We start from the raw sequence: 25,741 nt of genomic DNA on the forward strand, positions 1-25,741 counted from the left end.
TTGGACAGAGTGATGGCTGGGAGATAGATCGGCATAAGTGGATCAATCGCTTGGCCTCCTGAGTCGCCAGATTTAACCCCACTGGATTTTTTCTTGTGGGGTTATTTGAAGAACATTGTCTACCAGGTTAAGATCAACGACCTGAAACACCTGAAAGCCCGCATAAGTGACGCTGTGGCTATGGTAACACCAAATATACTGGATGGTCTGGATATTTGTCGTGGCACCAAGGGAGCCCAATTTGAATTTTGAGAAAGTTATATACTCAGAAAAGCCTTTGATAGATTCCCTTTGTAATGGCGTAACCCATAAATGTGTATAATAAAAACTTTCTGAGATATAATTATTTTATTTTGGATACCATTCATCCGGACATCCTGTACAAGCTTACACTAGTGGGCTTACAACTGTCGTATTTTTGTTACACTTGAGGTCGAGAATGTGAATCATAATGTCTTGTGTATAATATGTACGAGTATTATACCAGCGTGTCCATGCAGCAAAATCTGCATTGCAATTTGATAAATAATTTTTGCTTTGCGTGGTGGTTACTTACTTCTAATGTCCTCAGGTTCTCGCACTCATCCGTGTCACTTTCGTGACCTTCAGAATAAAATTCTTGTAGTGCAGGTCGTATAATTCTGACTATTCCCGCACTAAAACTGCCTCTCTATGTACTCTTACATAAAACTGCAGTTCTGAAACTACAGACTGTATGAATATTTAAGATTTGAGGCTTTCACGGCGGTGACTATGAAGAAAGCAGTCTTCTGAGATTTGGCACCGTGTATATGTGGTGTTAACCGACGTTTCGGAGGAACGTATCGCCTCAATCTTCAGGGTAGAAGAAAAAATATAAGAAATCTGCAAGCGGAGAGACCGTGAGAACCGGTAAAAGCAGACTGAAAAAATATAAGAAATTTGCAAGCGGAGAGACCGTGAGAACCGGTAAAAGCAGACTGAATGAATATTGCCCATCCACTCTCGCCACGTTCCCAATGCTTTCCTTGTGGAGGAAAAGATGGGAAAGAATTTGATTTAGACTCGAACCCATACAAGTAACAGCAAAATTAATAAATTTCCAGCCGTTTCCTCAACAAGCAGATTGTTTATATTTACCGTTTTTCTACGACGTCCAGTTCGGGAGAAACAGGACTGGGCAGCCGAGAGGGCGGGCAAAAGTCTGACTACTATGTATGTGGGTCATCGCACGTATATCGGCCAGCGCTAAGAAAATAACGGAGTTTACTAAGTTAAATTTGAATTACTTATCAAACATTGGGATTTCATGTATTAGAAAGTCTTAGGCATCTAGCTATTGACTTAAAATGTCTGTAACTACTCTACTAAAACGAAGATTCGTAGGGGGGAAAAAACAGCAACGACTCATAAAATGGGTGGATTTGAGACAGGACAATTTGGAGACCCTGCAATATAATGAGAACAGCTCGATGCAGCAAACATCTTTGCAGCAAGCTGGCTCAAGCAGTAACTTTCTTGACTTCTACTGGGAAGGTATCCTTTTCGATTCTCGGCCGGAACACTGACTATCCTGATATTTTTTGCGGTTATCCTCCGTCTCTCCAAGCAAGCGCCGCGACAGTACCTCAAATTATCTTACGGCCGCTTCCTTCCTATTCATTATCAATATCATTCAATCATCCCACGCTATATGGTCTGAGTTACTGACAACGTTGTTACATAAATTATAAAACAAAATTTCGCAACTCTGTCAAATTAGACAATCCCATGACAGAAAAATTGATCATGAATTCTGAAGTGTCAACTTTTATGCGAGAAAAATCTCGGGAGTCTATTACAACTTACGGAGGTCAGTAAAACAAAAACAGCTTGCAAAGTTGCTAATTTATGTGGACATCGGTTGCACGGAACATTTAGTATTCCCGTATGGTGACTGAAAATCACTTTTGAGACTCTGCTACATGTCTGGGTTTTGATGACTGCAGAATGCCAATACTTCGCTAAAAAGGGGAAGTGGCAGAAAAAATCGCAACTGCAAAAATATGCGGATCTTGCCGACTAAAAATTGTCTGGGTCTGGTATAATGGCCAGCATTTAGCGACTTCTGCCTGCCGCTGGTCTGCGTGTTATCCAAACCGGAATCTGCAAATTCATTGGTATGATACCAAGACATTCATCCAGTATGAGCACTCATGGGTACCACGAACAGAAATTTTTCAGTAAACGCTGACATATAGACAACTCGAGGGTAATTCTGCACACAGGAAGATTACAGCATACTGGCACTCACCATGGGTCCTCTTCTGGAAATAGTATCTGCAGTGTTGCCTTTCCGAATCCTGAACCTGGTACTGTCAGGTCTGTCCATCCTCGTAGCTGGGTTACAGCTACCCAACTCTTCGTCCAGTGAGTCGAGGTCGAAATCAAGGCAACATGGCCCTGTAGCGGCAGCATCCATCTTGCTCCTCACTTCGCCACTCCCCCCTGAACCCATCCACAGCCGCCTACAAACATCAGTTCAAGAAAAAAATACTGAATGTGTATTTATTCTCCAAACTCTACACTTCAATTGTTGCGAGCATATCAATAAATGTGCTACAGGCAAGGGTCATTTCTTTCGTAACTCAGTCGATATAGCGACTGGCTACGGGCTGGTCGACCAAGGGGTCGGGGTTCGAGTGCCGGTAGGGTCAAGAATTTTCTCTTCTCTATGTCGCCCAGACCGAACCTGGGGCCCACCCAGCCTCCTATCCAATGGGTACCTGGGGCTCTTTCCCCCCGGGGTAACGAGGCCGAAGCGTGAAGCTGACTACCCACTTCCAACTAGTGCCGATGCCAAGAAAACGTGGGTATATACGTCTTCATGGCGTAGTGTTTAATAAATTATGCGCAGGGTCAGCTTTACCTTCATAACACACGTTGCCTAGGTACTACACATAATACCTAGGCATTCTATCAAATACAGTGCGGTAGCATTTTATGCGAGGGATGCGTACCTGTGGTTGAGCCTGAACACACAACGAAAGGATAAACAACTTAACAACACAGATTCTTAACCAAATTTTTATAAAGGGAAAAAACACTGCCCGGACTTCAAGGGATGGCAATATCATCCCACATTTCGATGATAAAGAGGCACAAACACACCAACCTTAGCGCTTTAAGATTTTAAATATTAAGAAGTTTAATAATTTTTAACTCAACCACATTTTATCTTAATTAAAATCTTCATATAAAACTCTGATTCAACTTGATGTACTATGATCAATTCAATAGCAGTGTACCCGTTCATTCTAACTGGTGGACTATTGTGTATTAATTATACCTATATTAAGTAAATTTCAAGTAAATACAAGAGAATCCGGCAGATAGCCAACTCTTACAAGCAGAAGGGACATAGTTCAAGTTTTGCTATGTGGACAGGAAGTAACATCTGGTACTTTCCTGGAATTCTGGCAGTTTCAGCAAAGTCGGAAAGTCTTTGAGAATTTGAGAGCTGACAGCTCGGAACAGCGATAACTTAAAAGTGGGACGGCCGGAGCCTCATACCCTGATCGTAATGCATCAAGCTGCTGTCAACTTTAGCGTCAGGTCAGCATCTGCCAGAATCACTTAGCAAAGCAACATGATTGGAAATTAACAAATTTAGGGAACCTCCTTGTTTGGAAACTTAACCAATGGCAAAGGAGGAGGAGTGGATTTCTCTTGGAGTCTGGGGTTCGTGGACCTCAGGATTCAGGAAGAGTGCATTCCACCTCAAGGAGTCTTCATCCAACTTTCGGCGAAGTCAGTCTCAAATTTCCAACTACGTTCCTTCAGAAAAGACAGTATTACATGTTAAATACAATTAAGTGTAAACATTAGTTTCCGTAATATTCAGTGAAAGGAAGTGAATTAAATAATTTCTAAGTGCAGAAGTCTGAAGTGGTGTATGTGATTATAGCGTAAGGTTCTTCCTGCCCTGCCTGAGCCAGGCCCGTGTAAGACCCCGAGATAAGAACTCACCTCTACCAGTTACAGGGCAGAACCCAGATACTCCCGTCTTTACCTACCTGCGAGACACCTAAGGGTGTACAGGAAGCGAACTCTCGCCTACCAGCACCAACAACCACAATTCTCCTCCCTTCCCACCTAACTTCTCGACACCCACGAGAAGAGGGAGTACGGTGATAAGTGGAGCACAACGTAGGATCAAGGGAGGACGGTGATAAGGGCAACCAACGCAAAGGGCCCAACGAAGTGAGCGGTTATAGCAGTTTCCTCAACGTGTTGTTAATTTGCTTTTTAAGATGGTCATAACTGACCGAAACATGTAAAGGCATCATATATATGTATATATACTCGTATATACACATTTTGAGTCACACTGGACGGTGTTGTCAAATCATTCTATAATATTTAACTAGTGTGACGGACGAGAATGAATACAGCTTAAGTGAACCCTTGCAGCAAGTTTTTTTATTGCTAGTGGGGTGTCACTAAGTCCCTTGTACTGCGGCCACTTCTGGCCTATTGTACCAGCCCCAGATGATAGGTGAGGGTGATCGTGCAGCAATTGGTGGAATAAAGATTGGCAGGGGAAACCGAAGTAGGCGGAGAAAACCCGCCCCAGCGCCACTTTGTCCACCACAAATCCCACTTGACCACACCCGGGATCAAACCCGGACCGCCGCGGTGGGAAACCAACGACTAACCGCTTGAGCTATGGCGCGGCCCTTTGCAACAGGTTAGTTCGCCGCTATGTCCGTGATTGCAGAACTCTCCTGCACTCGGTTTATCTTTACCTCTTTCCCTTCCGTGGGTGTCGATATGATTGGTTGGGATGGATGAAGGAACTGTTTGGGCGCCAGTAGTCACCAGGCAGTGGTGGCCACAAATTTGTAGGATACCTTCTGGTAATGATATGCAGCAGGATGGCTAGCTCAGGCTTGGGTCAGTCCCTGGGTTTTAACGAGCCTTCCTATAGCAGGGCAGAAGGAGCAAACACACAAACGAAAACAGTGGTTGCTACAAATGACTACAGATCCACTTTAATAACGTTAAATATTTTACGAGAGATTTTAAGTTGAATTTATAGTCGAAAGTTACACCACGACCACTTAATAATTCAGTATGCAAGACAGTCTAACAAGTCAATTGGCAATCCTGTGGAACGCGGATTTGGCGTCCGAATGCTTTCGAAGTCGAAACCAGAGTGTTTTTGGAACTGATCCGTTCTGATGCAACGAACTTCTCAGAGCCTCAGCTTTCACCAGAAGCTGTCTCCCTCAAACACGGCTTATTGGCATAGTTCAAAAACTTGGAGGTATCAAAACTTTGCATTTCACAATTGGACGGATTTGCTAAGCGATTTTGGTCCTTAAAACACAAATGACACTTTTGACAGCTCCTTGAAATAATAATAAGCTTAGTGTGGGTATCAGGCCAACCTACTTTTTGTTTACTGCTCGCCTTAGATGTCCAACATCACGTCACCAAAGCTCTGTTGCAGGTGGCTGCATCTTGTTCACACAGCAAGAATGACCCTATGTCGCGTTCTGAATGTAAAGGCGCGTCCACATTACTCGTGCTCGTGTGACTCGCTATGCTCGCGAGTAATATGGACGATATGACAAGTCACGAGACAAGCAAATTTTTAATTTTTAATTTAAAAACTATAGCCAATAAATTAAAATACGACCACAGCCTATACGCGCTAAGAGTAAATATACGGATCCTCACGCGCCGAAGCCTGGCGAGCAACTGAAGTAGTGTGGACGAAGATTTACGAGCACAAGTAAAAGCCAGACGAGTCTCCGGACGAGCACGAATAATGTGGACGCGCCCTAAGAACGTGACTATCTCCTTAATCCAAACTTATGACATAAGCTTACAACGTAGTAGTCTTAATCAAATATTCATTATAATGTGCCTTATAATGAACGGTTACATTATGTCATTTATAATACTTGCTGCCACCACGCTTGTAAAATATACACTCCATACTTCGCCATTTTACCTGTGCCAAACGAGCTCTATACAGGTGTATACGTATTGTCGCAAGGACCAAGTGCGGGGTGGAGGCTGGCCACAAGGCAGTATGGGCATACCTCTCAAAAGTTTCCAGAAATCCCCTCTTCTACAACATTCCAGAATCGCTGTGTCTCGTCTCTCGTGTGTACACAGAGAATTTCTAGAAACATAACTTTTACTCAGCAGTGGTTGGAAGGAAGAGACAAGTGAGTTCGGTGAGGTCTACGAGCTAGAAGCGGCGGACAGCGTTCCGTACTGGCGAACGCAAGTTAATGAATACAAAAACAGATACACTATGTGCAGTGGCAGTGGGCCAGGGAAGCCGACATCAAGGCCTTAAGTGGCTAAAGACAAAATGAAAATAACTGCTCCAAAACATGATAAAGTTACAGTGTTTTAAATTCTGTTTACTGAAACCCCAATGTGAAGCGCTAAGAAAACTCGTCGCAACAACACGTTACGGACTACGGGCGGGACGACCCTGGGAGCAGAGATTCTTATTCTGTGAAGCGTCCAGGCAGGTTCTGGGACCCACCCAGCCTTCCTTTCATTGGTATCTGAGCCTCATTCCCTGCGGGCAAATTGGACGGGATATTAAATGACCGCTCACCTTCAGCTACTCGTAATACCGAGATTACAAATGCGCGGAGGTGTCACCAATCCTCCGTGTCTTCTTCATTTTTGTCCATGATTTATGCTAACCGTCTTACAGTGCACACACTTTTTCACCTTACTCTTCTCTTTTGCACTACATGTTTCAGCACTAATGTGCCATCTTCAGGTGCGTTTTCTCTATGCACGTCTAACTACTGTAATGCATGCCCTGATGTCTTCATACTAAAATGATTAAAATATATATTCGTCATATATAATAATAGATTTTAAATATTAAAACTTTTCAGGATTCGTCATCCTTACGTCGTATCTCAATACGCGAATTACGCCAATCCTCCTCTGTGGGAGCACTCTTCCTACATTCATGTGTGTATTGTGCTCTATGTTGTGTCTTGCTCCTGTGACTGCGTGCGTTATACTGCAATGCAGTAGTTAGACGTGCATAGAGAAAACGCAACTGAAGACGGCACATTAGTGCTGAAACATGTAGTGCAAAAGAGAACAGTAAGGTCAAAAAGTGTGTGCACTGTAAGACGGTTAGCATAAATCATGGACATGAGTCAGTGCAACAGGACGCTAAAATATAACATTCTTCATTTTTGTCTTGTTTTATAAACATGAAATCTGACACAAATACTAGGTCCTGGTGGATGTGCCTTGAAATTCATGTTTTACTAAACATGGAGCAAATGTTTACTGGCTCACGAGATTACTGGTCAGAGTCCATTCTGGCATTCATGGTTGAAACCCAGATCTGAATTTGAATTTCTACGACTGACTTCAATATCGCTTGAAAGTTTTATCCATGTCAAAATCAGAGGTAGCACAAGAAATCATTAAAACAACCCAAATGAGTACACTGGTACAAAAATGATATAGGCCCCATGCGCGCGCGCCCGCGTCGGGAGTTCTGCTGCTTTACTTATACTATATATACTAAAGGGGCCTCCATAGTCTAGTGGTAACGTTCCCACCTCATGACTCAAGTTACACGGGCTCAAACCCGGCGGAGGTCGTGGAATTCCGGGAGGGACTTCAAGCCGTGTGTCCCGTGTCGTAGATTTACGGCACGTAATAGATCCTCATGTCTCTAGGAGACCTCTGAGCAAAATTAGGCAAGTTTCCCGCCCAAGTAGTTTCCAATTCCTCCGGTAGATGGGAAAGGTGAAACAGTCCGTTATATGAGTAAACATGTTTTCCAAATTTAACCGTTTTTTAACTACAGAACTATGTTCCGGACCGCGGTCAGTTTTTCGTGCCGTATTTCCCAGAATAAATTCACATACTTCTCCTCAAAATGCCGCCCGAAAAATTGTTAGTGGATGTACAACTTCAGAATATTCAATGAATGATTTCCAAAAGTGTTTCATACATCGATTTATTGTATAACCAATGTTGTATAACTGATGTGTAAAATAAATACGCGCCTTAAATGTAACCTTTCAAATCTGGGGCGTCCATTATATTCTAGCATATAGCTATAGTTGTTCCTGTGCTTAACTCATTAAGCACTAAGTCATGAGGACATATGGGGGAGTGGATGTATAGATCCACATTTTCTTGACTTCGGCGCTAACTGGAGGTGAGTGCTGAGCTTCACGCCTCGGCCGCTTTATCCCCGGGAAAGAACCTCCGATACCCATTGTATAGGAGGTTGGGCGGACCCCAGAGCCGGTTGGAACGACGTGGAGAACTGAAAGTTCTTGACCCTACCGGGACTCGAACTCCCCCCTCTCGGTCGTCCAGCCCGTAGCCAGTCGCTATAGAGACTGCGCTATCCCGGCTCACATATTCGAGTATATACAGAATGTAAATGGGGCACGCTATAGCGTAGTTGGTTGAGGCACTATGCTACAAGCCGGAAGGTCGCGGGTTCAGGTCCCGATGAGGTCATTGGTTCTTTTTTCAACTGACCTAATTCTTTCAGCCGCACTATGACCCTGGGGTCGACTCAGCCTCTAACAGAAATGGGTACCAGGAACATTCTTGGAATATTCTTGGGGGGTAAAGGGCGGCCGGTGCGTAGGATTGACAACCTTGCCGCCGTCAATGAGCCGATTATCTAGAAAATGTGGGAACCTCAACATCTCACAGCCCTATGGGCCTCCACGGCCTGTTACAGGGATACCGTTACTTTTTTACAGGATGTAAATAAATATACGAGGGTTGGAACTTTAATAGTGGCAACACTGCTGTAGAAACGCCATGCAACGAAACCAAATAATGTCGCTTATACCACACGTCAGTTACATACCTACCTTACCTCAGAGCAAATGGACTCTCCCTTCCCACATGACGCGCATGCGCAGTGACGAGAAGAACAGAGCCTCGTGTTAGCCGGCGGTCTAATGTAGTGTTTTCACGATGTTTTCGAAACAGGAACAACAGAGTTGGATAAAGACTGAATGTGCCAGAGGCCGTACAGCACGACAGTGTCATCAGGGTCTTCAAGAGGCTTGCGGGGAATCTGCATTGCCTTACAGAACAGTGGCAAGGTGGGTAAAAGCCTTCAACGAGGGACGCCAAAATGTGGCAGACATGCGTCGGCCAGGTCGTCCTAGTGTCAGTGAAGAAGTGTATGCTCTTTCCGCGTTACTGGAGTGATCGATGATTTGTGAGCTGGCCCGAGAGACAGGATTAGCGCATACGACTGTGCTTCACATTCTGAAGGAACGCCTTGGCATGAGAAAAACTGCATCACAACGGGTTCCGCACGATTTGACGGAAATGCAGAAATGGCTACGATTCGACGCTGCTCGTAACCACCTGGAGCGCTATGAGCGCGAAGGAGAGGCTTTCTTACGCCGTATCATTACGCTGGATGAGACATGGGCCAAATCGTACGAGCCACAAATGAAACGCCAATCGAACGAATTGCTTCATTACGGGTCACCACAAAAATCAAGTCCGTCAGAAACCCAGCAATGTGAAAGTTATGGTGATTCTCGTGTATGACTGTGATGGTGTTATCCTAACGCATACCGTTCCCCGACAGCAGGCCGTCAATGCTCAGTATTACTGTTCATTTTTGGAACACAACCTGCGACTAGCTTTGAGAAAGAAGCGGCGACACTTTCTGCAGAACCCACCCATCATTTTGCACGTCAATGCTCGGCCGCATGCCGACTTGGTGTGACTTCGACTTGATTCCTAAGATGAAGGAACCACTTCGTGGCATTCGCTTCAGAACTCTTCCAGAATTCTTCAGGTAGCAGACCGCTCCATTCGAACTATCAACACAACAGGTACTGCTAAAGGTATCCTACGACTTCCATATCGCTGGCAACGGGTTGTACACAATGCTGGTGACTACACTGAAGGACAGTAAAACTTCGAAACATGCATCTATTTTGTATCAGTTGTAAATAAATAGTTGTCACTATTAAAGTTCCAACCCTCGTATGTTACAACGCTATGTGGTAGATAGATGGGTTTAATCTGGTAATTCGTTAATACACCCAAGTCCGGAAACGTTTCCTTTTAGCACTAAGGGTCAGAAAAGTTTCCGAGAGGATGCATAAGTTTTAGTGGATGTTATCGTTGTTTTACATTATAAAAGTTGCTGAAAATGGTTGCCGCCAACTTCACTGCATGTTCTGCGCCGCCTGGCTATGTTATGGGTCTGCCGTGGAATGAAGAGCCCTTCTTTAACGTTCCAGCGAGATTAATCCACATTCCCCTCTTCTACCCAATATGAATCATTTTCAAGGTCTCCATCATCATTAGCTTTTTTATTGCTAGTGGGGTGGAACTAAGTCCTTTGTACTGCGGCCACTTTTGGCCTACTGTACCAGCCCCAGGTGATAGGTGAGGGTGATTGTGGAGCAACTGGTGGAATGAAGATTGGCAGGGGAAACCGAAGTACTCGGAGAAAACCTGCCCCAGCGCCACGTTGTCCACCACAAATGTCACTTGACCAGCCCCGGGATCGAACCCGAGCAGCCGCGGTGGGAAGCCAGCGACTAACCGCTTAGCTATGGCGCGGCCCAATCTTTAGAGTTACTGTTGCTACTGTAGCAACAGACACCTAAATAACAATGTTTTAGGGCATAAACAAACCAATGAAAATAAAGGCCTCATTCTTCGTATTCGATAGGTCACTATTTATAATTTCAGCAGGGAGTTCGGCTACCCTAAGCAATTACATAATTTCTGTCAGTACTTCCAGGACAACGTTCAGAAATTACCTTAAACTAGACCATGATCGTTTTCATTCCCAATTCATTTCACTCCAGGGGGATCCTACGGATTATCATTTTACGTTTGATCATCATTTTAGTTCATACACATCAAGCGGTTAGTCGCTGGCGTCCCACCGCGGCGGCCCGGGTTCGATCCCGGGTCTGGTCAAATGGGATTGGTGGTCGACAAAGTGGCGCTGGGGCGGATTTTCTCCGAGTACTTCGGTTTCCACTGCCAATCTTCATTCCACCAAATTCTCTATCATCATAATCACCCGGGGCAGGCTACAATAGGCCAATCAGTGGCCGCCGTGCCGAGTGGACCCAGTTGGACTCCACCACCCACTAAGCGAATTTAAAAAAAAAAATTAATGACAATATCAGAGTATTCGGAGTATTTATTTTTTAAAATGTATCCATACACAATGAAGTATAGTAGGCCATATGTATTTACACCTGAAGTATTCTTAATGGGTTTCAGAACAGAGAGAACAAAATTTAAGTTCCAGAATCACATGTGTACACCATATTCTTGTTGCCAAACCAATTACAAATGGCAGTGCGCATGAAAACACTAAAAGAGTTCGTCTTACGAACATAAATCACGTTGCCAAACCAGATGTTCCAATGTGAATATGTGTCACGGTCGAACAGAATGGAGAGGTCGAATGCCAAGTGAAAATGTTGCAATCTTGGCGATCTGCAGAACCTCACGCTACTGGACTCGCTATGGAAATCGGAACGCGTGGCTGCAAGGAACGGACCACATCATGATGATCCAATTGCACATTTTACTAGAGAAGTACAAGGGACAAAACAGCACAGATACAAGTTTCTTGTTGTGTACGTGCGTGCGTGCGTGCGTGCGTGCATGAGGGGGGGGGCCTTAGAGACGCGTCAGCTTCAAATGCTATTTACATCTTTACAAAAATAAAACTATGAAAATTCTCAACAAAACAAGATTAAAATCTATAGACACATATGCATATAACCGCCCATTGCACACTAGCTTACACACGTCAGGCTGCAAAGGGGTCTAGCGGTAAAATCTAATACGTGGATCTACACATCCACTCTCCCATACGCCTACATGGTGTAGTACTTAATTAGTTAAGCACAGGAAGAACTTTACATCTACCACTTTCTTTTTCCAAATTAATGGACCACTAAGCGAATTAAAAATGACAGGCGGCAAAGCGTCCTGTAAGAGGTCCTAAAAGCGTTGGAAATAAAAGTGCACGGCCTGTGAGCCAGGATAGCGCAGTCGGTATAGTGACTGGCTACTGGCTGGACGACTGAAGGGTCGGAGTTCGAGCCCTCGTGGGGTCAAGAATTTTCACTTCTACATGTCGTCCAGACCGGCTCTGGGGTCCACCCAACCTCCTATCCAATGGGTACCGGGGGCTCTTAACCGGGGGTAAAGCTGCCGGGGCGTGAAGCTGACTACTCACCTCCAACTAGCGCCGAGGTCAAAAAAATGTGGATCTATACATCCACTCCCCCATATGTCCTCATGGCTTAGTTAGTTAGTTATTAGAGAGGGTGGGTTTCCCCATGCACTGAGACCTGTAGTGGTCCATTGTGCTTCCTTCTATGATTTCTACCAGTCTCTATATCCTACCGGTATTGGTGCTTACCATAAGTCCCGCCCAGCCAGCGAGACCGGCTCTACTGGCTGCGAGGTATCTATAATGCTTCCCCCATCTACCGGAGGTATTAGTGACTGCTGTTGGGCGGGAAACGTCCGCAATTTTGGCTCAGTGACCTCCTTTGGAGGTATGAGGTTCTTTTACGTGCCGTAAAGCTACGACACGGGACCCTCCCGGAGGACTTGTTCCCTGAATTTTTCCGCCCTTAAAAATTCGACGACCTCCGCCGGGTATTTGAACCCGCGTACTACGAGTCATGAGGTGGGAACGTTACCTCTAGACTACGGAGGCCGCTTCCTCATGGCTTAGTGCTTAATGAGTTAAGCACAGGGACAAATTTACCTTACAGTCATAGATATATCTTGCATTCAGTAGATATCGTGAACTCATCTCGGAGAGCTGTACTCATGACAAATGGCACAACATCGGACACGCTACGCCGATCATCAGCAAGAATACCGGTCGGTGTAGTTCGCTTGCGGACTAAAGTCACGGAGTTTGTTTTGTTTGTTGAGCAACAGTACAAGAGCACGCGACTTTGTGAGCATATAGATGGCGGCTTTCAATTCGCATCTTCTTGTAACGTGTTCCAAGGGATTGGGTATATTTGGACGCAATTACTGATTTTTTGGACATGCTACCGACACAAACTTTAATACCTTGTATTTAGATGGGTTACTGGTTAATTGGTTGGTTGACCTTCAATTCTATCGCTCTGGATATATTATACTATTAACTTGTCAGTCACATGACTCAGAGTCATGGGGCAGAAAAAATCGTCATCGGTCCCGGGGACCCGGAAACCAAGAATGACTGTGCTGGCGAAGACCAACAGCAATTTCCCCGACCCGAAACTCTTAACCACTCGAATAAAAACATGAAATACGCACTTGAATTCAACCTAAGTTAATTTTTGGCAGCGGCATTTCCTCCGCATCAAATGCAATGGTTATGTGGCGACCATAGCAGTTACCAGAGTCTTTATCAGACTATGTCAAAATGAGTATTTTTCTTTATTAGTCCTACAGCGACATGCATCATTCCGGTTACCCAAATCCCAGAAGACAGCAATCTTCAATAACGCTAGTAGTCCACAGCAAATAATACCCTCGCAAGTCTAACGCATTCGATCATAAATAACACAGCGGTAAAACTGCGCCTGTCCTAAACCCGTAATTGCCAAAATATTTCCAAAGCAAAAACACGAAAATTCAAAAGAACACTGAAAACCCGGTGAAAACTCAGTGAAACGATTAGTGTAAATTCGTGCTCGCTTCTGTACAGCAGGTGATTGGGAGTTTAAATCTATATAAATAAAAATGTCACGTGTTGCCTATGAAGCGCGACAAATAAATTCACGTAGCCTTCTGATTCAACGATTATTTACTGAACTCATTCATCCACACTTACTTAGAGTCAGGAATACAATCACTATCACTTACAGCATCACAACTACTGCCTCTACTTCAATACTTCTACTGCGGCTGCGGCTGCGACCTCTCAACTCTCCTTGGCCGTGGCTGGGTCTCAACTGTGTCTCGGCGAATGCATTCAACCCTTTTTATAGGCTGGTTTCTCACTCAATAGAGAGCACCTTCTCCCAGGGTTCGTTTATACGTGTTCTATATTGGTTACCGTGGAAATGCATTATTCCGCTGTTTCAATAACTCGTTGCCACGGTTCTTCCTAGGCAACAGTCTGTTGATATTCGACTTGTCGCTGTGGGAGCTCAACGATTTCCATTGCAGCCGTTGTTCAGCGATGGACGACGATGTAGCTGTGGACTGCTTACAAACAACATTTCGCACTTAATGTGTAGTACCGCCGCACCCAATTCGACACTCCTAGATCCAATGGTTCATTAATTATTGCTATCAAACAGAAAGTTAACTTCAGATGTCATGCAGCCATGATTTCGTTGTTCTATTCCCTTTAAAAAGTTCAAAATTTTCTGCATGATTTCAGACCCTATATTATTCGGTGAGAGCCGGGATGGCGCAATTGGTACAGCGACTGGCTACACGCTGGATGACCGAGGGATCGGAGCACGAGTCCCGGTGGGGGCAAGATTTTCTCCTCTCCACGTCGTCCAGACCGGTTCTTGAGTCAACTCAATCCTCCTATCCAACGGGTACCAAGTGCTCTTTTCGCGGGGGGAAAGGGCCGGGGCATGAAGCTGAATACTCACCTCCAAAAAGCGCTGAGGTCAATAATACCTGGATCTATACAGCCACTCCCCCATACGTCTTCATGGCGTAGTACTTATAATTAAGCACAGTACTTAACCTTTTCGATTACGTGGTGCTCTCGCTTCAAGAGTTTGTGCATCTGCCATATTATTATCAGTTGTAACATATTAGAAAGTATGAATGTGTCATACTAAATTTCGTTAAAATCTAATTATTCAACCGTTGATATGGAGGAGGGAGGGAGGGAAAGCACAGTGACCTCTGGGACTAAAAAGAGGGCTATAAACAAACATTACAACCCCCAAAAATTGAGTACCAAACATAATATGATCAAAAAGCAGCAAACAGGTAAAAAAAAAAAGAAATAGAGAAAAACTAAGACAGGATTGGAAGAAATCTATGAAACCCTACAGAGATGTGCGTCTCTGAGGATGGGTTCCAATGCACTCAAAAAAGTTTTAAAATAAACACCACAGGTATCTTCTATACAAATTTAATTACAACATAAGATTTGGAATAACATTACCAGTAACTCCAAGATTCAACTAAAGACGACATAGTAGTGAATCTAAAGAATAAGACCTGAAGAGTTATATCCCAAGAGACAGGAATCTTCAATAACCACCCCTGTGAGAACCTCAAATCCTACAGAAAATAACACTTCCTTATGAAATATCAGAAACTACGATCAGCTGAACAGTAGCACAGGAGCTGGATTTGGTGTCATCACAAATAAACAAATTGGTGCAAAAACACCGCACACACTTTCGCACTTATAACTGGTCTCGACGACAGTGCCTTGGAAATGAAACCGACTCTTCTTCCATAGAACAGTGTTGGATACTAGATACTCAAGTGCCAAAAGTCATGGGATAGCAGTATGTAAATTTATTTTTAAGAGGCGCCACCGTCCCTTGACGGCTTGGGAATGCCCAGAGCAGTATCAGTTGTGAGGTGTTCTCTCGTGAGTCAGCTTGAACACCGGCTAGTCTGCTCATGGCTAGCCGACGTGAATTATTGAAGTCTGAACGGGGCATGATAGTGGGTGCCAGGCGGATGGGACATTCCATTTCCGAAGCTGTGCGGTCATTCAACATTCCTCGATCCACGGTGTCACGTGTGTACCGAGAATACCTTGTGGAAGGCATTTCCACCCGCCGTGGACAGCGCAGTGGCCGACCACGGGTGTTTAATGATCGTGACCAGCGGCGTCTAGCTGGAATTGTCTGTGGTAACAGACAAGCGACACTGGCTGAAATCACATCCACATTCAATGCAGGAGGTACCAGACGCATATCCAGCAGGTCAGTGCAGCGTTCTTTAGCTTCCATTGGATATGGGAGCAGAAGACCGACCAGAGTGCCTCTGTTAACACAACACTGGACATAGCGCCTCACCTGGGCGTGTGACATCGCTAATTGGACCCTGGAGGATTGGCAACATGTGGCGTGGTCCGATGAGTCACGGTACCAGTTGTTTCGGGCGGATGGTAGGGTTCAGGTGTGGCGCAGACCCCATGAGGCCATGGACCCCAGTTGTCAACAAGGCACCGTGCAGGCTGGTGGTGGTTCCATACTGGTGTGGGGTGTGTTCACGTGGCATGAGTTGGGTCCCCTCATCCACCTAAACAAGTCACTGACCGGTGACCGCTACGTTACACTGCTTGGTGACCATTTGCAGCCTTTCATGGACTTCATGTACCCCCACAACGATGGGATATTCCAGCAGGGCAATGCACCGCGTCATCGGGCCGGAGTTGTCCAGAATTGGTTCAAGGAGCATTCTGGAGAGTTCCGACAAATGGTGTGGCCACCACGTTCGGCCAACATGAACCCAATCAAGCATTTATGGGACGTGGTGGAGAGGTCCATTCACACCCAAAATCCAGCACTTACAAATACCAGGGAGCTGTGGTCGGCTATCCAGACGGCATGGCTCAACATCTCTTCAGAAGTCTTCCGCCCACTTGTGGAATCGATGCCACGTCGAGTTGCTGCACTTCGCCAGGCTAGAGGGCATCCTACACGATACTAATTACCTATCTAATGACTTTTGGCACTTCAGTGTATATACCGAATGAAATCTGCCTGACCGATAACACTGGTTTTTACAAAAGCAACATCCTCGTTTGGGCTATAGTACACACAGCATTATTTTCCTGGAGACATTACTTCAAGTATATTTATTTATAGTGATGATCTCCATAAACAGGACAAATTTTATCAAAATAGTACAAAAAGTTTTAGAGAAATCTAACTTTATACATTAGTTTAAATTTTGAAAATTGAATGTCTTCTAAATAGTAGGTGAAAATAATAATCATCATTAATTATAAGGCAGTTTGTGAGGGATAGAATATCCTACATAATACTAAGAAGTCATTGGTGTGATATCATTGTTCTCAATGTTCATGCCCCAACAGAGGGTGAAGTTAATGACATGAAAGACACCTTCTATGAGGCATTAGAACACGTATTTGATAAATTCCTTAAATGCATATGAAAATCTTGTTAGGAGATTCCAATGCCAAAGTAGGTAGGGAAGACATTTTCAAACCAACAATTGGGAATGAGAGATTGCATTAAATTAGTAATGATAATGGAGTTAGAGCAGTAAACTTTGCCACATACAAAAATCTGACTGTCAAAAGAATGATGTTCCCACATCATAACATTCATAAATTTAGTTGTATATCTCCTGGTAAAAAGACTCACAAACAATTTGACCATATTTTGGAAGACAGGAGATAGCATTCAAGTGTACTTGATGTCCACAGTCCAGGGCAGCAGAGTGTGATGCTGACAACTAGCTGGTGGTGGCAAAAGTTAGGGAGAGACTGGCAGTGAGTAAACAAGCAATGCATAAAGTTCACATGGAGGGGTTCAATCTCAAGAAATTAAACGAGGTAGAGGATAAAGAGCAGTATCGTGTTGAAATCTCAAATAGGTTCACAGCTTTGGAAAACTTAGGCGATTAGGTGGATATTAACAGAGCTTCAGACACTATTAGATAGAATATTAAAATTTCAGCCAAAGAGAGTCTAGGTTACTATGAATTAAAGAAGCATAAGCCACAGTTCCACAAAGGATGCTCAAAATTATTAGATCAAAGGAAACAAGCCAAACTACAGTGGTTACAGGATCCAAGTAAAATAAATGGCGATAATCTGAACTATATGTCATGATGCCAGCAGGCATTTCAAAAAAAAAAAAAAACAGAAAATATCCCAAAGGCAAAATTAATGAACTTGCAACAAACATTAAGAAGAAAAATATTAGAGATGTGCACAAGTACATAGGAATAAATGACTTTAAGAGGGGTTACCAACCTAGAATTAACTTAGTGAGGATGGGAATGGTGATCTGCTTGCAGATTCCCAACAGTATTTTGAACAGGTTGAAGAAATACTACTTTAAGTTATTGAATGTACATAGGGCCATTGATATTAGGCACCTAGAAATACATATAGTTGAGTTGTTAGTGCCTTATTCTACTCCTTTTGTGTTTAAATTCCTTTTACAGCGTTGAAAAGGTATAAATCGCCAAGCAGTGACCAAATTCTGGCAAAACTTATTCAAGCAAGAGATGAAACATTACGGTTTGAGATCCATTAACTCACTAATTCTATTTGGAATAAGGAACAACTGCATGATCAGTGGAAAGTCTTATTGTACCAACTCACAGGAAGGAGAATAAAACTGACTATAGCAATTATCGTGGGATATCACTGTTGTCAACTCCATACAAAATTTTATCCAATATCCTTCTCTCAAGGTTAAGTCCATATAGAGATGAAATTACTGAGGATCATCAGTGTGGGTTTTGACTAACAGACCATCTACCGATCAGATGTTTTGCATTTGTCAGATAATGGACAAAAAATGGGAGCATAATCAGACAGTACATCAGCTACTCAGAGACTGCAAGAAAGCCCACAAATAGCTGATGGGGTACCCATGAAATTAGTTAGGACAATTAAAATGTGTTTAAATGAAACCTATAATAAAGTCGGTATTGGTAAACATTTGTCTGATAATTTTCCTATCCAAAATGGTCTAAAACAAGCAGATGCTTTTTCATCACTGCTTTTCAACCACTAGGAAGGTCCTGGGAAACCAGGTGGAACTGAAATTAAATGGAACATATCAGCTGCTGGTCTATGCTGATGGTGTGAATCTACTGGATGATAACACAGATACCATAAAGACAAACACAGAAACTTTAATCGATGCTGGTAAGGAGGTTGGTCTGGAAGTAAACACAGAGAAAACTAAGTGTATATTGCTGTCTCGTCACCAAAATGCGGGGCAAAATCATAACAATTGAGATAGTCAACACATGTTTTGACAATGTAGCACAGTTCAAATACATGGGAACAACAGTAACAAACAAAAATCTGATTCAGGAGGAAATTAAGAGGAGACTGAATTCAAGTAATGCTTGCTACCATTCAGCCCAGAACCTTTTATCTTCTCATCTGCCGTCTAACAACATAAAAATTGGAATATACAAAACCGTAATTCTGTCTGTGGTTTTGTATTGGTGTGAAACTCAGTCTCTGACATTAAGGGAGGAACATAGACTGAGGGTGTTTGAGAACAGGGGGTTGAGGAGAATATTTGGACCGAAGAGAGATGAAGTGACAGGAGGTTGGAGAAAACCGCATAATGAGGGACTTCATAACTTGTATTGTTTGCTAAGTATAATTAGAATGATCAAGTCAAGGAAGATGAGATGAACAGAGAATGTAGCAGGAATGGAGAAGAGGAATGTATATATTGTAGGAGAGTCATAAAGAAAAAGACCACTATGAAAACCAAGATGTAAGTGGGGGGATAATATTAAAGTGGATCTTAGAGAGATAGGCTGGGGTGCTATGGACCGAATTGATCTGGGTCAGGATGGGTACCAGTGGAGGGCTCTCGTGGACACTGTAATGAACGCAATAATTATGAAGTTCTTGAATAGCTGTATAACTGGTAGCTTCTGAAGAAGGGCTCAGCTCCATGAAATGTTAGTTATTGGATGTACACAAACTCTGGAAAAACTCAGTCAAGAAAATTCAACTGAGACGCCATTCACGGCCAGACTTACGCTTATGTTTAGGGTTCTGAAAACTGCACGTTAAGAAAACAGAATGAGAAAATACTGCAAGCTCAAAAGATGAAACTGATCAAATCACTGGCAGGAGTTACATGAAGAGACTGAATACCTAATGGAAAAATTGGGAGATGATACTGAAAAATATAGATTAAACTATAAAATACATGTGAAAAGTATGAACAACAAATGTCTACCTAAAAGCCTATTACCATTAGCTTCAAGGAAGTAGACAAATGGGCAAACTTATGAAAAGAATGTCTGATAAATTCATAGTCTTGGAACAGGCCAGTGGCCTAAAGTTTGGTTTTAAAGAAGAACAAGAAGACAAATTTCAAGTAATATTACTACCTTAATTTTCAGAGGCTACAGTGTTGATATTACTAATGGAAGGGATTTATGAAGTATACTGTTGAAATGGTCTCATGTGACATGATATACATACCACATTCCATCTCAACTGGTTCAGGTATTCAATTAATATTCAAGTTACTACCTCATCAATTTAAAAGGCTCAGTGCTGGTAGTACTGATGCGAAGGATTTATAAAATATTCTACTGAGATGGCCTCAAGTGGCATGATACACATATCAAGTTCCATGACAACTGGTTCATGCATTCAAGTAATACTTATGTTTTTTTATTGCTAGTAGGGTGGGACTAAGTCCCTTGTACTGCAGCCACTTCTGGTCTATTGTACCAGCACCAGATGGTAGGTGAGGGTGATTGTGGAGCAATTACTGGAACAAAGATTGGCATGGGAAACCGAATTAGTTGGAGAAAACCTGCCCCAGCACCACTTTGTCCACCACAAATCCCACTTGACCAGACCCCGCGATGGGAAGCCAGTGACTAACTACTTGAGCTATGGTGCGACCCAGCATTTAGGTTACTACCTCAACAATTTAAGAGGCTGAGGTGTTGGGGAGTACTGATGGGAGGGATTTATAAAGTATATGCCACTGAGATGACCTCAGGTGACATGATACACATACCAAGTTCCATGACAACTGGTTCAGGCATTGAAGTAATATTAATGTTATATAATAATAATAGTAATAATAATAATTTCATTACTTCAACAATTTCAGAGTGTGCAGAGTTGGTATTACTGATGGGAGGGATTTATGAAGTATACTGTTAGTATGAGCTCAGGTGGCATGATATACATACCACATTTCATGACACTTGGTGCAAACCTTCAAAAGTTGTTGGAGTGGGGGGATACACATAGACAGTAAATGAGCACATGAGCCTAATTCTATTTTTCCAAAACAGGGAAAGCAGGCTAAGAGTTGACTTCACATACCCCATATTTCAAAATATAAATCCTGTTTTCGGAAGCATCTACTTCATAGGCCAGCCTAGTGTACTACATATGAATTGATATTCTCAACATGTTACAATAAGGAATATTCTAATAATAATTTTCTCAAGATGATATAATTACCATATGCCAAGAAATATATCAAATTCTCTTATATTTCACTGGTTTTGTTTGGTCTACTTCCTGAATACAAAACCTTCGTGTCACAGCTCTACACTTTCAGAGCTCAAAATCTGCCACACGGCATATGAAAATAATGAATAATATCATGAACACATTTGAACATGGAACAAGAGAGATAAAGCATATTATATTATAAAATATCACCCCTGTCATTACCCTGACTGACTTCAGGAAAACACAGAAGCTTAACTTCTATCTGTGAGTAATAATCATCACTACAAATAATAAATAGGGCTCTTTTTGGGCTTCAGCCTTCCTTATAATATTCTGCCAGATTTGATCTGGTTTTCACTACTCTGGATTTTGAAACAGTAATTCTTTTACAGAGCGAGGTCATCAGCCTTGCATACAACCCCAAACCTGGAGAACCATGCCTTTGTATGTCTCCTAGTGACAGGGTAGCCCAGTTATAACTCCAGACACCAGGTTCCCTTTCCATCACCTTCTACAGCTCGTAGTGCTATGGCGGAGGTATTTTTACCTGCCTCCACAGGGTAAACATGGGATTAATAGTCTGACATTCTATTTCACCTGCAAACCTTCCAAATATAAAATACACACAGCATAAGCCACAAACGTTTAGTCTGACAACTTAGAATACAGAAATTGAACTGCCATAGGTTTGATCATAAAACATATTACAATATACTCGTATAACTGCTAAGTGTTCCAAGCAACTGCCTTTCCCTTACATAAAAAATCAAATCCAAAAGCATGAACAAGTTAATAATGATCACAGAGTTCTGGTACTGGTTTTGTACAGAGAATTTCTTCCTTAGATACAAATCCATCCCTCCTACAAACACCATTAGAAGTTTGTTTTGTTTTTTTTTTTTCAAAAATATCAAAATTTTCTTTTTTGTCACTGAAATTACTTTGTGCTTTAGATTTTACATATTACGTTTAATGTGTATCTGTATTCTACTGCATGTGACTGTTTGTCTCAGACATGATGTATGACAATTTTTATATCAAGCCCTACAGGGTGACTGTTGGATCAAAGAAATGTATTTTAATAATAATAATAATAATAATAATAATAATAATAATAAAGTTTTATGGAAACCATAACTGTTATACCAAAAAAATGTAAATTCTTATACAGAACAATAGTAGTTCTAATAATTCGTGTAAATATATCTTTGCAAAGTTCTGCGGAATAGTTTGATCTAGGTTTAGTGCCCTAAAATTACTGCAACTGCAAAATGAAATTAATTACTCTCACTACAGGGTTAGTACAACAGTACGAAAGAATGGGATGGGAAGCTTCGGTCTTGCCAGATTTCACGCTTGCTCGCTCCCTCTCTCTCTCTGGCCAACTTTTTCAACTTACAATCAGTACTTTTTCATATTTAAAACACATAATCAGCAGTGAAACCCACCTGCCTGACAGGTAATTCATACCATGAAAATCAAGCATAGAAGTAGTTTCTGGTCTCTTAGAGACAAACCCGAAACGCTGAAGAAAACCTCGCGGTTAAAACCTGTAGTAACCCCACACGTCTTCTTAACAATAATGGCATTATGAAATGAAACTTACCTTACCCCATCGGCAATCTTACAAATTCCATTCTCCACAACAGCACAAATAAGAGAAACACTTTACAGGACCAAAACTTGTATGACAAACACTCGCAACACAACACAGCAGGTCATTACCATTACAAACACATATCTCTAACTGCTTTCAGAAGCATGGCGCCATCTCGACGATCTCGACCATCTCGACGCGCCAAGGTTGACAACACGGAGAATTGCGGAGAAGATAGAAGGCATATATTGTATACGACGAATACCAGCAGCACATTAGTTAACATTGTATATTTGCTGTGTGTTCGGACCATTCGGACTTCGTCAATCGTCCGGTAGTTTTTAGAATACCGGATGATAGACAAAGTCCGAAAACCCAGTAATTCTGAGTCTTACACACATCGTCAGAACGCTTTAGAATATAATTGCATCTTTGGTCTTGCCGCTAGTTAGACAAGAAAACGTTCAATGCTATTCGCCATATTGTTACATACGTGACAGTTTTATTCATAACAGAAGTACAGTACTGGGAAAATCATATCAATTCAGTTTCCTATTAAATTATTCTTAACAATTTTCAGTTTAATTTATGAAAACCCAAATAAAAGGCAATAATTTCAATCACAATGTAATTTGAAACAGAAATAAAATAATTGTTTCCTGTAGATTTTAAAGGGTTCTGATGGTGTATAAAACTAAGAATTAGGGGGTGATTTTGAATACCGGACAATGGACAAAGTCCAAAAACCCATGAATTCTGATTGTTACCTCTTCTATTTGACTATCAGATTTCTGCTATCTGACACATCCTTACCAAATCTTACATCATAAGTGGTCACAATAAGTACAAGCACATAGGATTTGAGTTTCTCACAGCAGTAGTTATGAAGCGTACTGTCTTCTGGGAAATAGCGTCATGTAGTCAACTAAAAGTCAACTGATGTTTCAGAGGAACATCACCTCCATTGGTTGACTTTCAAAGAAGTGTACAGCATTATGTCCCAGAAGATGGTACTCAAGTAAAAGTAACTCAAAACTAACAAACTCTATCAGGCTCTTGGCAGCCATGGTGAGCAGAGCTCTGCCTGCTGCATGCATGGCTTATTCTTCAACCCCAAAGATGAAGACAGTATGTTCTAAAATGCCTGTGAACTTCTACTGGACTACATGGCATCACATCACAAAAGATGGTACTCTTCACTGTATCTGGTTTCTGTGTAAAATAGAAGTGGTGTGAGAATCAATTTTGAAATGTTTCCAGTATGAAAAAGATCACAAAATACTATGATGTTTTTAATGTTTGGTAAGTGAAACTTCTGGCTGTTTTTGCCTAAGCTGAATGCTGGCATACTGAGATATTTTCAGCATGTGATAGAAGTCAGTAATATAAACAAACCATCAAAACTTCCTCACCATGTCTAGATGGCTTTCCAGTCCCTTAAAAATGTTGATGGTTAATTTATATTCATTCATTCATTCATCAGTAATCTGTCATACGACAGGTCCACAGTCCTAAAACAGTTCCTCCACTCAATGCGATCTCAAGCTTTCTCCTTCAAATAAAAATATCCTTTTCTGTCCACAAAGTCATCCAGCATCTTCTTACATCTTCTTCCTCGTCTTCTGGTCACTTCTATCCGCCCCTCTGGTTTGTTTTGTCTCCAGAGAAAACATCTCGCATACATGATATCTATGTTTTTTGGAAGAGGCTATCCAGGAAAAGTGATAATGTGGTAGTCTTTCCATTTGTTTTCCACATCGCAGTACAACGGCCATTCAAACCACTCTGGTCACACCTGTTGCTATACGAACTTGAACCATCTCGAGCATCATTTGCTCTGTGCTTCAAGTCGCTGCTGATGATGCTGCGTCTGGCATCAGTTTTTGGTTTTTGGTGTCTCTCTTTGTCTGATTCCTACCCTTTGACCGGTCCAGCAAAGGAGGCCCTGCCAGTAGCTATGCTACTGCTGGCATAGCTCTCGGGGTCCTTGGCACACTCAAACCCCCTCACCACGATAAGGTGGAGACACCAACGAGGGGGAATTTATATTACTGTCAAGCAAAATGTTGAAGTCATGGGTTCTGGCAGGAAATTGATTTGTTGGGCACTACTTCCTCTTCTCTTTGACTGTTCTAAGTATTTACAAGTGTATCCAATTGATTGTTCAATTCCCCTTGCTTCCTTCCTCTTCTTCAGTGTCATGACATTCTGTCCTCTCCCTTACTTTTGCTTCTTCAGCATTCCATCCCAACACTCAGATTTTGCCTCAGACTCAAACTGAGACCAGAGTCAGTGTAAGTCAGAGTTACTTTACAACTGGCGGTTTACTGCCAATCAGTTCATTTTGGCACTAAGCCCCTAGAGGCTCAAGGCAAAATTCTTTTTTCCAACTGAAGCCTTGTGTTCATAGTCCTTATGTAACATCGTCTCTGATGAAAGGATGGATTTGTCTCTTATGAATAGGCTTCACTTTTGACAAGTGTCACTATGTACAAGTCCTCTGTCAGTCCAGGTTTTGCAAAACAGATCATGTCTATCGTATTTACCCTATGCTACAATGACAGCTTAGTCACCTGAACGATCATAAGCTTGACCACCCCCAAGTTTAAGCCCCTTATATTTTCTATGTCTAGCTTCACCTTGCCCTATGCTATGAACATGTTCAACCTTGTGATTTTGTATGATTTCTGGTTGTGTTCTGCACAATTTTGTTATATAATCATATGCATATGCAAGATGGAAAGCCATGTGCAAATCACAGACCAGCATGCTGCATCTTGGAAAATTTCCAATGGTGTGGAGAACCTTGTTTTGCAGGTACTGCAATTTTAAGAGGTAGGTGTCTACCGCTAATTCCCAGCTGGGGCAAACATAAGTCATTACTGATCTAATCACTGTTTTACAGAGGGTTAGTTCAATGTTGGCACTTAAAACACTCACTTGTGAATAGGGAGTAGATTCTAGTAAATGTT

At 42.3% G+C, this 25,741-nt stretch overlaps 1 protein-coding gene across 2 annotated transcripts in view; it reads right to left on the minus strand.

Moving 5' to 3' along the window:
* Nucleotides 1-23,384, minus strand: part of LOC111865903 (mitogen-activated protein kinase kinase kinase 1) — a 53,138-nt gene extending 29,754 nt beyond the window's left edge. The window contains exons 1-2 of one of the 2 annotated variants that reach the window (XM_023854341.2): nucleotides 22,784-23,384; nucleotides 2,273-2,486 (exon numbers count right to left, since the gene is read on the minus strand). In XM_023854341.2, the coding sequence (XP_023710109.1) occupies nucleotides 2,273-2,486; nucleotides 22,784-22,809 (240 nt within the window). In that variant the 5' untranslated portion in view covers nucleotides 22,810-23,384. Of the gene's footprint in view, nucleotides 1-2,272; nucleotides 2,487-22,778 lie in introns of both variants that reach the window. The other variant, XM_023854342.2, reaches the window with a different exon arrangement.
* Between the last annotated feature and the right edge of the window lie 2,357 nt (nucleotides 23,385-25,741).

The sequence above is a fragment of the Cryptotermes secundus genome, unplaced genomic scaffold (assembly GCF_002891405.2).
Source record: "Cryptotermes secundus unplaced genomic scaffold, Csec_1.0 scaffold1754, whole genome shotgun sequence".
Classification (NCBI taxonomy): Eukaryota; Metazoa; Arthropoda; class Insecta; order Blattodea; family Kalotermitidae; genus Cryptotermes; species Cryptotermes secundus.